Source organism: Schistocerca serialis, chromosome 7, assembly GCF_023864345.2.
Source record: "Schistocerca serialis cubense isolate TAMUIC-IGC-003099 chromosome 7, iqSchSeri2.2, whole genome shotgun sequence".
Taxonomy (NCBI): Eukaryota; Metazoa; Arthropoda; class Insecta; order Orthoptera; family Acrididae; genus Schistocerca; species Schistocerca serialis.
Genome location: NC_064644.1, coordinates 135,345,640 through 135,364,533, shown reverse-complemented (window position 1 = coordinate 135,364,533; position 18,894 = coordinate 135,345,640). Strand labels below are relative to the sequence as shown.

At 37.6% G+C, this 18,894-nt stretch overlaps 2 protein-coding genes across 2 annotated transcripts in view; one reads left to right on the top strand and one right to left on the bottom strand.

Moving 5' to 3' along the window:
* The window catches only part of LOC126412580 (uncharacterized), a 29,760-nt gene extending 13,524 nt beyond the window's left edge, over positions 1–16,236 (bottom strand). The window contains exons 1-2 of the mRNA XM_050082231.1: positions 16,158–16,236; positions 14,868–15,057 (exon numbers count right to left, since the gene is read on the bottom strand). Of these exons, the coding sequence (XP_049938188.1) occupies positions 14,868–15,057; positions 16,158–16,199 (232 nt within the window). The 5' untranslated portion in view covers positions 16,200–16,236. The remainder of the gene's footprint in view (positions 1–14,867; positions 15,058–16,157) is intronic.
* The window catches only part of LOC126412579 (calcium/calmodulin-dependent protein kinase type IV-like), a 586,558-nt gene that overhangs the window by 545,313 nt on the left and 22,351 nt on the right, over positions 1–18,894 (top strand). Inside the window, exons 8-9 of the mRNA XM_050082230.1 lie at positions 6,086–6,218; positions 16,181–16,324. Of these exons, the coding sequence (XP_049938187.1) occupies positions 6,086–6,218; positions 16,181–16,324 (277 nt within the window). The remainder of the gene's footprint in view (positions 1–6,085; positions 6,219–16,180; positions 16,325–18,894) is intronic.

Sequence of the window (18,894 nt, the reverse complement as noted above, 5' to 3'; positions counted from 1 at the left end):
GAGGAAAAACAGTCTAATGAAGTTTTGTGAGCTATTCGTGGGTGTGAATACTTGTTTCAGGCCTTGTACTGTCACAGAGATGGAGAAGTTCATTTGCCTTTTTTGCATACGACATGAACGTATCCTCATGCTCCAAAAATGCAGGAGTCACCACTGTTTGCAGCTGGCAGGCACATGGGAGATCAGACAGGTTTGTGTGAACTTGTTGCTGTGATGACAGATGCCTTGGCCAATGACTCACCATGCTTTTGTTCACGGCAAGGGCTCTGTAGAGATTCTACAAGTGCCTACAAATATCTGTGATCCTCTAATTTTCTGCCAAAAGAAATTCAATGACAGCTCTTTGCTTGAAATGCACCTCTACCAGAGACACCGTTTTGAAGGCTGGGGATAGTGCTCCCACCTATCACAACTTCATGAAACTACAGAGGCTGAAGCAGGAAAACTCCACAAAGTCACACATCAAATTATACATATTTTCAACTGAAATTAGCTGAAAAAAAAGTGCTGCATTACTTACTTAATAAATCTCACATGTTGCAGAGTTTTATGTGATCTTGCGGACACTGAAGGTGAGACTGTAGCTAAATACTGATTCTGATCATATCTAGGAGGCAGTGTACAAAGACTAAAGATAATACAAACCTCAAAAAGGGCTAAACATACAACAGACAACATTTATTTATACAGGAATTCCACAGAATAACATATTAGGATAATATTGTTCCTCCTATACATGAATGACTTTTCCAGTGGTGTTAGTCAAGGGAAAAATTCAGTGTGCTGATGATAAAAATATCAGTCACTAAAAAACAGGATAACTCCTTGAAAAGAAATCAAATGAATTCTTGGAGGAAGTTTATAGTTGGTCAGTATGCTGCAAAGTGAGACAGTATAAAGAAAACAGATGCCATGAAGTTAAGATTCTAGAGGGAAAATGACTGTTAAATTAAATGATACCTCTATACACTGTGTAAGAGACACATAATTTCTAGGAATGAATACTGATTCTTTGCTGAAGTAATGTGAGCACACCAAGATACTTGCAAACAATATGTCAACAACATGTTACACCCATAGAGTCCTATCATCTGTGTGGCACAGCCAGTGTCTTATAGTTAAAACTGTTCATGTATACACTCATTTGTTAGCTATGGAATTGTTTTCTGTGTTACAACTTCTACTGATGAATAAAACTGCAAAATAAATCAACCAAGATGATTAAAGATATTACTAAAAGAAAACGTTACTCACAAAGCCATGGAATGTACAATACTAATATTCATCCACTCTCTGAGTTCAATATCTCACTTATAGATAAATGCTGGATCAATTTTGAGGCTTGTAAACTGTGAAATTCCAGAACATAAACAGGAAAATCAAACTTCATCACTATGGTCCTGAGGTAAGCCGATATGATGTGTAGTGTTACATTGTGAAACAATGTGCGTATTTTGTTCACAGTGATTAAGAGTGAGAAATGAATGAAAAATTTAGTACTAGTCTTTCACATTATTAAATAATTTCTTTATAAAACGGCTCTGAGCACTATGCGACTTAACTTCTGAGGTCATCAGTCACCTAGAACTTAGAACTAATTAAACCTAACTAACCTAAGGACATCACACACATCCATGCCCGAGGCAGGATTCGAACCTGCGACTGTAGCGGTCACGCGGTTCCAGACTGAAGCGCCTTTAACCGCACGGCCACACCGGCCGGCAATTTCTTTATAAAACAGTATTGTACACTGCAGATAAACCGAATGAGATAGCACTGTTTTAAACATGCTAGCTGTATATTCAAGAGTGTGGATGTTCCAGTCTTCACCCACCCAACCTGATTAAGGTTTTCCATGAATGCTATTTTAGTTGTTCTTAAATTTTAATACCATGACATTTTCAGTCTCCTTGTAAATGTAATCCATGGATGAATAGAGTTACTACCAAACAATGAAAAGCCCAGGTGGAATAATGACAATGTTATGAAAATGACATATTGATACTCACCACACAAATGAGGCACTGAGTCACAGACAGGCACAATGAATGACTGCTAAGCATTTAAGCTTTCAGCCAAAAGACCTTCTTCAGAAATATCCCTGAAGAATTCATTTTGGCCGAAAGCTTGAATATATAGCTGTCTTTTCATTTTGCCTGTTTGCAACTCAACATCTCCTGTATGTGGTGAGTAGCAATCTACCCTTCTCATGCTACTGTTGTTTGAACTGCAAGTACTACTGCTATTACTACTACTACTGCTGTAACATTACGAGTCAAGACAGCTGTAATGGAACTTGAATAGCGTAAAGTTGTCATTAAAAATGCACGCCACGCGATTTGTTATGATTTGGTCGGTCATAATAGTAGTAACATGCTTTTGAATACAATTAAAATATAACGGCGATACCTGTTTAGCGTTATTGGAAATAATATGTAATAAATTAATGATTAAGGTAGCCGATCCTATAAGAAGAGGTAAAATTGGGCATATTAAGGTGCTTTGCTTTATATCGACTAAGCCAATGATACGGCGTCTTTTTTTTCCGTTTACTCTTAGAAAAAAAAGAAGAAAACCCGTAACGAAGTGCTAGTTGTGCGTTGTGAAAAATATAGGGGCGAATTTTAAATAGTTACAGTGTATAATCAGACAAACAAATGGACATTCAGTTACGCGAAATAGCAGACAGTGTAGTGTGGTCATTAAATTGAGTACACCTACAGGGCGGTCAATTCCAGGATAAGTCTATTCGCGTCTCACGAGGCACGCAGTATTGAGACCGGTTTTTTTTATTATATCACGGAGAGCGGGCTTCAATTTATAAAAAGGAGAAAAGCTGTATCATTATCATTGACTGTTGGTGTTATGCAACCAAAACTGTTCATCAAAGGGTTTCGGTGAATGAGTGGTGAATGCAAAATGAAACTGTGAACGAAGTTATGTTAAATAAAGCAGAAGAGACAAGACAGTTTGGTCGTATCTGTTATTATTCCATAAACTGTAACATGTACTCTCGTTGTACGAAGCCTTTATAGACGATCGTATGACAATTTGCTTTGAAGGGATCTCGTTACGAGTTAAGTTTTGGGGACCTGGTCAACAGGGGATAGTTCGTAGATCTTAACTACTGCAGCTATTCTGGAATCAGGTGCTACCGTGACCGTTCTGTGTTGTCTATGGCTTAAGGTCATCATATCTCATCCTCTAAGATCGACGCGCCTTTCCTCTTGGTATAACGGTGTCTCACGGTAACCACGACAACGCCGACGGCGAAGGAAGATACGGTAGACTGCTACTACTACTATTACTACAGATGTGGCTGTCAATGCCATCAGTTAGGTCATTGTACTGTCTCCCTACAAGCTATACACATGTAAAAATCCTGAATGCTTGGTGCTTCACAGTTTTCAGGTATTTATTAAGGGACATCATCTATACACCATGAGTTGCACTATAAATGTTTATTTGGTAAAACCAATTTTCAGGTTTATAACTGATCATCAGTAGATACTATGTATCTCTAAAGCAGTGACATGCATATCCCTTAACATGATAGGATCCAAAATCTGTCCTATTATGTAGTACACAGGCTGATATCAGTAAAATACAAGACAGCTTGTATACTATGTGACAGGATGGATTTCAGATTCCATCACATTAAGTGGCATGTGTGTTGCTGCTATAGAGGTACATAATATGCCCCTGATGATGGGTTACAAACCCCAAAACTAGTTTTGGCTCTATTGAGGTAAAGAGTCATGCATCAGTAGGAAAAAGAGTGGCTAAAGGGGACAAACAATAAGTTGTGGTTAGGAAAACCAACTACTAGTCAGTAATGGGGTGCCGCCTTCTGGTCCCTGAGATGACATGAAGTCCTTCTCATTCATCTTCAGACAGGATACTGTCTGATGACACATGGCTTCCTGCTATGGTGAGAGGGCCTTCTGCTGTATGGTTGCTGTGTTGTACAGATTACAGTATTCCACATTTTAACGGAACATATTTTATATTCAGACATGAGGGCAAAGATTAGCATATGACCTGATCTGTTTTATGTTTTAGTTAACAATGAGAAAAATGTGATACAACTTTTAAGATTTTGTGATATGTCTGACTTGCTCCCTAAACTGTTAGAAAGTAAGTTTTAATGCATTACCATTGTCACTAGTTCATCCCATTTTTTAAATTTTTTTGGTAAGTTATCAGCCAGACACATTCCTGATATTTTTTGAACCTTTATCCTATGTTTTAGTTGGGATTTTAATTGCACATTTTAATATTGACAACACTGCACAGTTTACTCTTTTCATGCCTGGGTATGCCTTGTTAGGTGTGAGTGAAAATGGGAGAGAGTTTTGTAATTTTAAGTATTGACTTTCTTCCTACTTTTATTATCTTAATTTTAGCATGAATAAGCACAAATAATTAATAGCAATTTAATAATAGTAAATTATTAATACATTTGTCACTGAAAATGAAATGAAATTTGTCACTATTATGTTATAACTGTGCTTCACAATGAACTAAGGTGTAAACTGGCTAGTAGCACTGAATAAAGTATTGTATGCATTTCAACTGAGCAGCCAGTGTGGAAATTGTTTTGTTTTTCTTTGAATTTATTGAGTGTAATGTCTGAGAAGAAGTGTTATTAGGCCACTGTGTGCTGCAATCAGAGCTTCTAATCATGGAATGAAAGAGATTCAGAAATCTTCGTAATGAATGTCCCTTCAGGTGAAAGCATCAACAGAGGCTGTTGAAGGATACTGATGCACAAATTGTTAACCAACAATATCACATAAATGTGTAATGGGCAGTCAGGTGTACATGTTGGTCAGAGAAGGAGCAGTACTTATTGTTATTTACAAAAGCCTTACATAAGCCTCACCATATGATGTTGGGCAGTCTCCTGTTGAAATGTGACATGTGGAATTGTCTGAAGGAGGGATATTACCTCATTCTCTCAAATATCCCTTATGTAGAAGTTACTATTCAGACTCTCCTGAATATGTAGGTGTTGAGATCACATGTTGTAACCAACAACTGGAGTTTGTCTGCCATACAGCTCAACATTGAAGACTACCAGATTATGGTCACCATGTTAGCTTCTAATATGTATGTGATGATATCAGCAGGACACCTTGAAGCAGTACTCATCCTAACACACTTCATTTTGCAGCCCAGTATACCACTGATTCAGCCACATTTCTGTCATAGTCTGAGGCATTTGTGTTTCCTGGACAGTGGAAGCTAAGCCAATGGCTTGCCTCCAGTCTGGCCTACATTAGATGCATTCACACTGATGATTCAGAAAGGTCCACACCTGTTGCAGCTTTCCATCACAATGAATCAAGCCTTATTGTTTATTAAGGTTTTCAGTACAAGACAGAGCTTAGCTGGTGCTTATTTTAGCAAATAGCATAATCTATCTCCCACTTGTCATGTTTGACCCTGACCCTACACAGATTCCACACACACATCACTGTCATAATAAAATGCCCAGTATGAGACATAATGCCATGATATGACAAATCAGCTTCCCAGAGACCAGTCATTATGCTCATTGCAAAATCTCTGACAAACTGTTACTGTGTCAATATTAGAGAGACATTCTGGTAGTAATTTACAGATTGTCACTTTCTTTGAGGCCTCTTCATTATCTGAGCTTGGTCTAATGCTCCAAGTAGTTCTACATGAATACCCTCTCTATCCAGTCTTAGTCACTAACATTATCTTAAGTACACTTCTATGTTCATCTCATTATATTTCAGTGTTAACTTAATCTGGGGCTTTTTTCACAAAAAGGTGTAGTTTGTGTTTGTCACCCAGCTGAGTACAGTTTTTATTTATGTTACAGTTTTGTGTATGTACATTGTATATTATAAACTTATTGCTACCAGCACTTCAGTTTTATTTCTTTAAAATTAAAAATTTTCAGAACCGTTTTTAAATAGTCTCACATGAGACAATACAATTCATAATATTGGTGGCAGGTAATATTTTGATAAGGTAATCAGTGACAATAAGACTTTTGTGGGAAATATAAATGATGCCTTCATCCATTATTGTGTGTTTTTATTTTTCACAGGCTTTGTGGTTTTGAACCATACTGGAATGATAGCAGTGAAGCTGAAAGAGACAGCTACATGTTTGAGCCCCCAAACTTTACTTCTCCATTATGGGAAGAAGTGTCTGACAGTGCCAAAGAGCTTATTACACAGGTACTGACAATAATATTAAAAAAGTATTTTACCTAATTCAGTAATGATTTGATTATTGTTCAGCTGCATTTATCAATTAATTTATGACAATGTTCACATTTCAGAAGTAATGATCTGACATTGATTTTCAGTGTAAAGTATAATATGTAGGAATGGAGGAGCAAAGATGTTTTATCTTTTGAGAGATAGCTGGTAAGTTCCAAAGAGCATTAGCTTTATTTTCACCAAACCACCATCATAGCTTCATGCTTACTCTACAAGCCACCACACACATCATAATGGACAGTACTATGTAGCATTACCAATCTTCTCTTTTCTGAATCAGAAATGGAGCAAGAGAAAACTGAGTCTCTATACACCTACATATGAGAACAATTTCCTCTTATCTTTTCTGGCTGAAGTCAACCATTTACCTTCCCTACTACCACCCTTATGTGTTCACTTCATTTTGTATTACTTTGCAACATTATGCATACATATTTAATGAAAAGAACTGTGTCAAGCAGCACACCCCAATATGGTACAGAGACATTACAGAATTGTTTTTCCTACTCATCTACACTAACTTACATTTCTCTACATTTAGACCAGGCTGCCTTTTGTCAAACAGAAATTCTGTCTAAGTCATCCTGTATCCTCCTACAGTCACTCAATGATGACACTTTCCTGTATATTATAGCATCACCAGCAAACAATCACAGCTTGCTGATCACCCTATCAGACAGACTGTTTATGTAAATAGAAAACAAGAGCAGTCCTATCACACTTCCATGGGTCTCTAATTATGATACTTTTGTCTCTGACAAACACTCACTGTCCAAGACAACATACTGTGTTCTGTTGCTTAAGACGTCTTCAAGCCACTCATTTATCTGGGAACCTACTCCATGTGGTCAGATCTGCATTAACTTTTTTCGATGTGGTGCAGTGTCAGTTGCTTTCCAGGAATCTAGGAATACTGATTCTGCATGTTGCCCTTGATGCATATTTCACAGGTTATAATGTGAGAAAAGGACAAGCTGAATTCTGCAAAAAATTTCTAAATCTTTGTTGATGCATGGACAGAAACTTTTCTGTCTCAAGGAAATTTATTATATTTGAACTTAGAATATGCTCACTAATTCTGCAGCAAATCATTGTTAAGAACATTGAGCTGTAATTTTGTGCTTCTGTTCCTTTACCCTTCTCATATGTAGGAGTCACCTGCACTTTTTTCCAATCATTGGGACTTTGTACTGGAGAAGAAGTTCTCAATAAAGACAAGCTAAGTAAGGAGCCGATGCCAAAGAGTACTCTCTGTAAAACCAAATTGGGATGCTGATCCAGATCTGGCAACTTATTTGTTTTCAACTCTTTCAATTGCTTCTCAGTGCCAGGGATATCTGTTTCTATGTCCTCCATACAGTAAACTGTGTGCCAGTCAGATCCTTCTGCATGACTGATTTTTCAAACATGAAATTTAAAACTTCATTTTTCCTTTTGCTGTCCTGTATTGGCACACCAGATTGGTCAATGAATGACTGTATAGAAACCTACAATGCACTTAGTGATTTTACATAGGACCAGAATTTTCTGAGGTTCTCAGCAAGATGTTTCACTGAGGTATGAAGGTGGAAGTTTTATGCTTCATGTGTGGTCATTTTGTGCATACACAAATTCTACTAATTTTTGCCTGTCATTATTTGCACATCATTTTTTGAACTGAGAGTGCAAGATTCTAAGCTCTACAGCATTTTTCTGAAATTTATCAGTAAACCACAGTGAGTCTTTTCCATTATTAATTCACCTGCTTGACACATGCTTCTCCAGAGTGCAATTTGCAGTCAGTTTAAACTTTCTGCATCTACATCAATACTCCACAAGCCACCTGACGGTGTGGGCCAAGGATACCTTGAATACCTCTATCGGTTCTCCCTTCTATTCCAGTCTCGTATTGTTCATGGAAAGAAAGATTGTTGGTATGCCTCTGTGTGGGCTCTAAACTCTCTGACTTTATCCTCATGGTGGCTTTGAAAGACATACGTTGGAGGGAGCAATATACTGCTTGAGTCCTCGGTGAAGGTATGTTCTCAAAACTTCAACAAAAACCCGTACCAAGCTACTGAGTGTCTGTCTTGCAGAGTCTTCCACTGGAGTTTACCTATCATCTCTGTAATGCTTTTGTGATTACTAAATGATCCTGTAATGAAGCGTGCTGCTCCATCTCTTCTACCAAAATGTAGACTTTCACGGCCAGAAATATCATGTCCATTATAATTATCTGGGCTATTATGCCATGGTCGGTTGACGAATTCTGTGTCGATTCCCAACTTTTCGTCTCCGACTGCGGGAGACATCTTCAAGGGGGTCCGTAGCTCAATGGAAGGTCCAACACACCCACTGGCTCGCTACTGACAACAGTCAGTGGACATCTATCTCTTCTGTCAACCCTATCTGGTACTGAGCCCACACTGGTAAGCAATATTCAAGCACTGGGCAAACAATGGTCATACGACACTCCTATGTGGCACACCTGAAATCACTCTTACTTCAGAAGACTTCTCTCCATTGAGAATGGCATGCTGCATTCAATTATCTAGGAACTCTTCAATCTAATCACACAACTGGTGTGTGTCCAATGCTCTTACCTTGTTCATTAAATGACTGTGGGGAACTGTATCAAATGCCTTGTGGAAGTCAAGAAACATGGCATCAACCTGGGAACCCGTGTCTTTGGCCCTCTGAGTCTCATGGACGAATAGCATGAGCTGGGTTTCACACGATCGTCTTTTTTGAAACCCAAACTGATTCCTACAGAGTAGATTTCCAGTCTTCAGAAAAGTCATTATACTCAAACATAATACATGTCCCAAAACCTCTACAACTGATTGATGTTAGAGATATAGGTCTATAGTTCTGCACATCTGTTCAACGTCCCTTCTTGAAAATGGGGATGACCTGAGCCCTTTTCCAACCTTTTGGAATGCTACACTCTTCTAGAGACCTACTGTACACCACTACACGAAAGGGAGCAAGTTCCTTCACATACTCTGTATAAAATCGAACTGGTATCCCATCAGGTCCAGTGACCTTTCCTCTTTTGAGTGATTTTAATTGTTTTTCTATCCCTCTGTAATCTATTTCGATATCTACCATTTTGTCATCTGTGTGACAATCTAGAGAAGGAACTACAGTGCAGTCTTCCTCTGTGAAACAGCTTTGGAAAGCTGCCAGCATGCCTATCTGAGTCCAGGAAGCAGTGCATTAACACTCTCGGCTACCCTGGTGGGTTACTCTGTTTCCAACATACTGGAATTAAATGATCTCCATTCATTGTCTAAGTATGATTTCAACAATACTTTAACTGCTCTTCCCAGCATAAAAACTCCCCTAGCCTTCTTGAGGGATTTATTAACTTTATTAATCGTTGTCACTGTGATAACATCATGATCTATAATGATTGGAGTGATGAATAGCATGGAGCTGTGAGCTTTCAGCCAAAGCCTTCTTCAGAAAAGAAAAAAAAATACCATACACACACACACACACACACACAAGCAAGCATACCTCACACAAGCATGTATGCATGAGGTACTCTTGCCTGTATGAATGTGTGTGTTTTCTTTTCTTTTTGGAAGAAGGCTTTGGCTAAGAGTACAATGTGTATCAGTATTTTGTTGTGTTTGTCTGAAACTTAATGGGTCATCTTCATGGTGAGTAGCAATCTATCCATTTCATAATATTGTTTTTACCCCACAGGTTTCTATCTAGGAGGATGTCATCATCATTTACCATACAGTAGAGCTGCATGCCATCAGGAAAATTTATGGCTATTGTTTCCCCTTGCTTTCAGCTGTTTGCAGTACCAACAGAGGAACTCCATATTGACTAGTGTTACAAGACCATATCAGTTAATTATCCAGACTATTGTCTCTGTAAATACTCAAAAGGCTGCTGCTCCCCTTTAAGAACCTTTGTTTTGTCTGGCCATTCCACAGATATCCCTCTGTTGTAGTTGCACCTACAACATGGCTAACTATATCATTAAGGAACACAAGTCACCTCACCAAGGCAAGATTCACAGTATGGGGAATGCGAACTTGATGTTTAAGAACTTATATACCATCACAGTTTATACACTGTTATTGACTAAAATGAATTCCCTGCAAATAAGTCCTTCCTTCATCTCTCAGTTGCAGCCTATGCTCCTTTCTTTTCTGTTAGTAAGATACTTCCATGAATTCCAGGTGGCAGGATAAGACATAATTTTGGATGAACTGTGAAATTTGCAACCACAAAGCTGGTTCAAATGGCTCTGAGCACTATAGGACTTAACATCTGAGGTCATCAGTCCCCTAGAACTTAGAACTACTTAAACCTAACTAACCTAAGGACATCACACACATTCATGTCCGAGGCAGGATTCGAACCTGCGACCGTAGCGGTCATGCGGTTCCAGACTGAAGCGCCTAGAACCGCTCGGCCACAACGGCCGGCTCCACAAAGCTGGAAGTAAACATAATTTCCACACAGATTCTGTGTGCTAGTTTAGAATTTAGACTGGAGTTTTATATCTAGTGTAAAAACCTTTAACAGGTTGCTAGCAGATATTGGATAAGAAATTTGATTTTCTAGATATTCAACAATACAGTAAAGACTACTATTTAACCAACATTAATACTTGGTAAAAAAGCATTAAAAACAAGTTGCATATGTGGAAGAGATGTAGAGATACAAGAAGGCTCCAAAATGATTAACGTAATGATAAGACAAAGATTCCAAAACCAGATTTAAAACTACAAAACATTTCCAGTGGCAGATGTAGATTCTGATGATAATTCTTTGAATATGAATTGCATATTAAAACTGAAGAAATAGCAGAAAAATAGTAAATTAAGAAGGTAGGACCTGGGCAAGTTGAAAGAACTGGAGGTTGTTGAGAGTTTCAACAATGTTATTTAGGCAATAATTGATTGTATGTGTAAGGAACACAATAGAAGACAAAGGTGTAAACCTGAGAGATGAAATAGTAGAGACAGCAGAGGACCAAAAAGGCAAAATGACAAAGCCCAGTAGAAATCATTTGACAATGCAAAAATGTTGAACATAATAGATGAAAGGAAAAAATATGAAACTGCAGTTTATAAAGTAGGCAAAATGAAATACAGATCTCTAAAAACTGTGACTGATAGGAACTGCAAAATGGCAAACCTCTGGGAAAAAGGAAACAGTTGTATCAATATAGAGAGCTCAGACGGAAAATTATTAAGCAAAGAAGGGAAAGCTGAAAGGTGGAAGCAAGATACAGGGTGTTACAAAAAGTACCAACAAACTTCAAGTTACTGTAGAGGATGTCATGAGGAACAAACTGAGGATAGGAAACTATGTCTGGAAACATCATCCAATGATGTTACAGAGCACTGAAATTATATGTGCTGGTGCCTGCTGTTAGGCCACCTTTTGGCACCAAACATGACATTGTTCACTGACAGACCGTGCGCGAAATGTCTTGCAATGTTGTTTATTGTTCAGTGATTCCACCCTGTTGCTGCACACACTGCCAAACATGACCTCCTTCATTTCTATGACTGCTTCACAGCCAGTGCCATATGGATCCTTCCCACTGACAGAAGCTTTTTTGAATTGCGCAGGTGGGAACTTCCCTGCAATACATCATATGTTCTCATAACCCTCCTGGCTTCAACCATTGTTAGACACTGTCCTCATATATCCAACCCCTTCCCTGTTCCCATTCCAGCACTAAACAGTTGTCATTCCACCATCACACCCAGTCTTTTTACTTCTCTCTTTTCCCACTACTGCCCCCCCCCCTCCCCACCTCTACTCTGCCCAAAATCTAACCTGCAGCACTTCACTGTCTCCTCCCCCACCACATGAGCCCCCCCCCCCCCAGCCTCCTCCTTACTCCCACCTAGTTGTCACTCCCATCATGCACAGACGCTGCTGCTTGCAGTGTGGTTTCAGTTGCCTGAGACTGCAGTCATATGTGTGAGGGGTGTGTGTGTGTGGGGGGGGGGGGGGGTCTATTGTTGATGAAGGCCTTAATAACTGAAAGCTTTATTTGTGACAGTCTTTTTGTTATGTCTATCTGTGACACAGCATCTCTGCTGTATGGTGAATAGCAACTTTCCTTTCCATAAATTTGTTACAGGTTTTTTGAGGTTTTAAGGCAGTTTTTCACTGTGTTTTAAAAATTCTTCCAAACTGTGAAATGACATGGCTAAAAAAAATTACCTCAGAAGCTCTTTAAATGTAGTTTTGTTGCCTATCTCCCATTTAATTTCTTGAGGAAGAGCATTACATGTATTTATACCAGAATATTGCACTTCTTTCAAATTTTTACATTCATTGTGAAAATCATGCTTCCCCATTGAATTGTACTGGTGGTATTCACAGCTACAATGGCATAAATCAGTGTTTTTACTGATGAAACATGTAAGTGAATATATGTATTGAGATGTAGTTGTAATAACTGAAAGTTTCCATAATAGGCTTCTGCAACATGTCACTCTTACAAAAGGCTTATGAGCAATGAATATTTTCTGTGCTAGGGGTTGATTTTCCGAGAAAATGATTCCATACGACATCAATGAATGGAAGTAACCATAGTATGTTGCTTTTGCAGTGCTTAAGCTTCCATGGTCAGAGATCATTCACAGAGTAAAAATTGATAATCTTGTAAATATCTAAAATATGATGAGACCAGTTTACTCTACAGTCAGTCTTAACTCTCAGAAACTTTGTTACTTCAACTCTTTCTGTTACCTGTGTGTCATATTTTAACAGTTATTTCTTCCTCAATTTTGGCAGTTGGAAATGAACTGAATGAAGTTAGTCTTACTAAAGTTTAGTGAAAGATCATTAGCAGGAAACTGTTTGATTAAATATATAAGATTATAATTAACAGAGTCTTGAACATTTTACATTTACAACCATTAACCATTATGTTAGTGTCATGTGCAAAGATGGTAGAATTACATTAAATCATTGTAGAATGAGGTAAATCATTTATAAATATCAGGAATAGTAAAGGACCAATAATAGATCCTTGTGGCAATCCACAGTTAATGCCTCTCTATTCTGATGAAGCCATGCCACCACACAAATTGTTTAATCTATCTAAGACTACTTTCTGAGTGTGGTTTCAGTTGCCTGAGACTACAGTCATGTGTGTGAGATGCATTTGTGTGAGTGTGTATGTGTATGTGTGTCCATTGTTGACAAATGCCTTAATGCCTGAAAGCTATAATTGTGAGATTCTTTTTGTTGTGACTATCTGTGACTCAGCACGTCTGCTATATGGCAAGTAGCAACTTTCCTTCTCTAATATTGGTACATTCCATTCTGGATTTTCCATTGTTCGACTACTTTCTGTTTCCTGTCTTTCAGGTGTGACTATACTGAGATATTTGCTACACCATGTATTCATAAATGGTCTGCCTTCAATAACAGTATTTGGTAGTTCAAAGTGTTAAAGACTTTACATAAATGACAAAGTAAGCTTGTTGTCACCATTTTCTCATTTAGAGATTCCAAAACCATATTTATAAGAGCATAGATTGGTTATTCTTTCACAAGCTGCAACACTGTCATGAAAAACAGTGACCCGTATATGTAATAAGTTTCCTGTAATTTACATCTATGGTCACAAACTTTTGTTAATAGATTATTGGTTTTGGTCTTTAATGACCATCATCAGATCTGCAGCAAAAATGCTGAAGATCTGATGCTGGTCATTAAAGACCAAAACCAGTAATCTGTTAACAAAATTTTGTGACCATGGATGTAAATTAAAGGAAACTGATTGCTTATTCTGTTAAGAGACCTTTTTGGAAACCAAACTGATTTTTGCTATGAATACTGAATTTATGCAGGTGTCCTAAAATTTTAGAATACATAATTTTTTCAAGTATCTTCAAAAAAAAAAAAAAAAAAAAAAAAAAACAGTCCAGAGAGATACTGCCCTGAAATTCGTAGCATCATTTTTCTTGAACAGAGGCTTGACCAGAGCATACTTAAGTCTTTCAGAAATAATTCCTTATTGCAAAGAGGCATTGAAGATGTGATGCAGTGTATCATTTACAGAAGCACAACACTGTTTTAACAACTTGCTACAAATATTGTCTACTCCACAGGAGTTTTTATTTTTTATGGAGGCAACTGTTCTTTCAATTTCAGTTACTATATGCATTTGACTAATTCAGACACTGACAGGAAGAGCTTATTGAAGTTATCAGCTATGATTTCGGGATTTTGTACAAGATTCCCTATTTGTGTGATTCTGGAGCTGTCTACAGGTCTTTTTTTTATTCCTTCCAGTCTCCCTGATAGCTTAATGTGAAATAGTCTTCATTTTATTATTAGAGTTATCAATTTCTTTTTCATAATACTGTGCTTCTGATATTGGAACCACTTTCTTTAGGATCTTCCAATAAATTTTAAAGTAGCTAGCTATTTCTGTGTCCTTGGACACTCTAGCTGCAATATAAAGTTACCCCTTTGATTTACATGACTGTCTAATCCCACTTGTGACCTATGGCTTCTTTAAGGACAAGGAAATATTGTTCCTAACAAACTTTTTATGAAAAACTTCTTCAAAATGTGATAAGAATTCATTTATGAATATGTTAAACTAAGCATCAACATTACCTGCCCTGTTTACTAAACTCCAATCTTCATGCTGCAGTTTATGGTTAAAAATTTCCAGAGACTCCTTATTCATAAGTCTGATTGATTTCCAGGAGGATGTTGTTCTCTTGAGAGGTCTATCGTCACATAGAGGGAGGTGCTCTCCATGAATGTCTGATAGATCATTTAAGACTGGGGTGACAGTGAAGGTCTGGAACAGATTTACATCTATAAATATAGTCTGTCAGAGTTTGACAGTCAGGTGTGGAAGAGGTTATAAGATGAACATCAATGAAAGTAAAACAAGGATAATGGAATGCATTTGAGTTAAATCAGATGATACTGTAGGAATTAGATTATTAAATGAGACATTAAAAATTTTTAATGAGTTCTGCACTTTGGGCAGCAAAGTAACTGACCATATCTGAAATAGAGAGAATATGAAATGTGGACTGGCTGTAGCAGGAAAAGCGTTTCTGTAAAGAGAAGTCTGTGAACATCAAATATAAATTTAACTTATATGAAAGTATTTGTCTAGAGTGTAGCCTTGTACTGAATGAAACATGAATGATAAACAGTTCAGTTCAGATGAATCTTTTGAAACATGGTGTTACAGAAGAATACTAAAGATTATGTCTGTAGATTGATTACTAATGAGGAGGTACTGAATCAAATGGGGAAAAAAGAAATTAATTGCATAACTTGACTAAAAGAAGGGACTGGTTAATAGGACACATCCTGAAGCATGAAGGAATCATCAATTTCATACTGGAGGAAAGTATGAGGAGTAAAACCTGAAGAGAGAGACCAATGGATGAGTACAGTAATGAGTTTCAAAGTGTTGTATTTTGAAGTAGTTCTTGAAACATGAAGAGGCTTGTGCAAGATAGAGTAGAGTGAAGAGCAGCTGAGTTTTCTGTAACACCATGTTTTAAAAGGTACTATTCTCTTCTTCTCTGAATTCTTTACCTTTTATGTTTCACTTCCACACAAGGCTATGCTCCAGGCAAATATTTTCATAAAAGATTTGCTAATAATTAAATTTATATTTGATGTTAACAAATTTCTCCTTTTCAGAAATGCTTTTCCTGCTACACCCATAACAACAACAACCATCAAGTAAAACAAAAATTTCTAACATACTTAGTAAAAATCTGTTCTAAGTTGTTCATGATGTAAATGTGTCTCAGCATACTTGGTGTCTTCAGTTTAAAAAATAATGATGAAACTGGGTTACACTGGTCTGAAAGAAACATTTCAGAAGAACATGAAATATAAACATGACTCAACAATTATGATTAAAACACATACTGATGTCACAATATATGTTGCAGCTTCTTCATGTGGATCCATCGAGTCGTCTCTCAGCAGAAGAAGCACTTAATCATCCTTGGGTGCAAGGCGAATCTGGTGGTTGCAAGCATCTAATCAGCACAGTGAAGCGACTGCAGGAGTTCAATGCCAAGAGAAAATTTAGGGTAACATTATTTATCAAAAACTTCATGTACATCAAATCAATGGAATGGATTCAAACCAACATTGTTAATATTCCTCTCTCCTTTTTCTTCTGCGTCTTTTACTGTAAGATTCCAGGTAACATTTCTATTCAGTTCTATAGTTGAACTATTTTCTCCAGAATTTTCTTCTGTTTCTCAGCTGAGGGAATCTCTAGCTGTAACAGGTAGTACATTTTCACCTTCTGTTCATGAGAATAGCAAGTGGCATATAGCAAGAAAAAAACTATGACCGTTCCGTCTATTGTAAAAGTAACATGTGTTATTTGTTAATACTGTATTTATTAACAGGTAGTGATTTATGTTTTATTCTGTTGTGTATATGTGATTCTTCACTTCTACCAATATTATTCTTGATGAAATAGTCAGTGACCAACAGGCACAATATTTCGGCAAGTGATCACATTGCCATCGACAGGATCACTGACGAACAGTTTGTCAGTGCATTTGATGAAGGCAATGTGGTCACCTGGCAAAAAATTGTGCCCATTGGCGCTAATGTCCAACAATTCATCTGTGAACTGTGTCATAGTTATGAGAGATATCACATAGTTTCTTAGTTAAGTATTTAGAAGTAAGTCTATAACATCCAGAACATATGCTTAATTTATTAGCTATTACTGCTGTTATTTTGTACACATACCTGTAGTAACACAGGATTTCTGTCTGAGAAAGTGGGTGGATTAACCTCCATAGGGCCTGACAGTGGTATATGAAGTATGAACATCAGTCCATCTATTGTTGTTTAGCTCCAATGTTTACAGTCACTCTTAGGAAATTATCATTAAATTTGGTGGAATATGTCACCACTTCTGTCACAGCAATTTTACAGGAATTCAGTCTCATTCGTATCACTGCTTTAATTTGTTTCTTATTCAATAATGTAGCAGATCTTTTTGGTTTATTCTTCAAGTACCTGTTAATAATTATTGATACATACTGACATTTTGGTACCCTTAAATAGGTTAAAAACAGTAATTTCAATTATTTAATATAAATTCAGAAAAAAAGGATATGTGTCATGAGATGGTAATACAGTCAACGATTCATAACAAGTTTGACGTGCAGCTGAGAATGCAACATATAAGGGAAATTAACCACCATCAGAAACTTTTATATTTTTATGGGACCTGTGCCCAACTGGTGTAGGCCGCATGATGACATCATTGTTAGCAGACAAATGATCGAATCATTCTTTGCATAGCTCAGATGAAAATCCTGCAAGATACAAATAAAATGACTGGTCCACGTATCTCAGGGATGTATAGCATAAGACGCAATTAAAAGTATTGACTGAATATAAAAAGTGTTTGTCATTAATGTCCACTAACATGGTGCCATCAATGCCTCTGTTCCAGCTGCAATCACTGCAAACACATCATACAAATTAAAAACTGTATAAAAATGGCATGGCATTTGTTAGAAATAAAAGGCAGAATAAATTTAACTTCCTATGATATTAAGAAAATCTAATTACCATGTACATAACAATCTTTACAATGAGCACAGCAGAATGGCATCTGTTCCTTTAATGGGAGCCAGACAGTGAAAGACAAAACTCACAAGGTAATAACAAAAGTCCTAAGCGCAAAAATAAAATATGAACAAAATAGTCCAGTGATTAGGTATGTTGTTTCAGGTGTTGGTACAGTCACATAAATGTGTAAATTTAAAGTAAGAGCAGAGGTGAATAATTTACAGAGTTATTTCACAAACATTTCACACATACAAAATAGGATGGAATTAAAAGTTATAATACATGGCCCCCTTGAAGGCTTGAGGTGTTGGAAGTATGGTACTTAAGATAGTAGTTACATATAATAACAACTAACAGGTCTACCATTTCATACTAATATATTTTATTGCCCTACAGGGTACAGAGTATGTTGTCACAATCATTGATCAGAGCGATCTAAGTGCAGGTCCATAGAGGTTAGTTGAGCTACCTCAGGGCAGTGAGATTGTTCTGGGCAACTCCACAGAGCTACCTCCCCAGAGACGCCCCCCCACCATAATGCAGAGTATGTGGTAGAAAGCTATGTGCACCAGTGGAATGTCAGTGTGGTGGAGCCGTAAATTGCTGAAATGTCATAATTGACAAGTTGTACTGGTGGGTGCAGTGCATAGCCAAAGCACAAAGTGAGAGGAGCTACTGAAGGCTGAGGAGAAGGGGACAGCAGTGCAGTGTAGATGATTTGATGGTCTGTGACTCGTAAGGCAGCAGGAGGTGTGACATCATCATCACAATGGAGGAGTAGGCATCATACCCGGCATGATGACAAAAGCTGGCATTGTGGTAGTAGAGGCCGCATCATCCTCAGCATCAGCTGTGAGAGCAGCATATACAGGGTTGGTGATGATGAGGGCTCCATCCGTCATGAAGCGAGATGTTAAACCTACCGTATCGATGAAGGAGGGCAGGGGTGTGGCATGTTTGATTGACCTGGAGACTATAGTGGGGCAGAGATGACTAACAGTGAGCCATGAATGGTGACATCAGTATCTTCTGGCAGAAAGTCAGTCATATTTAGTTG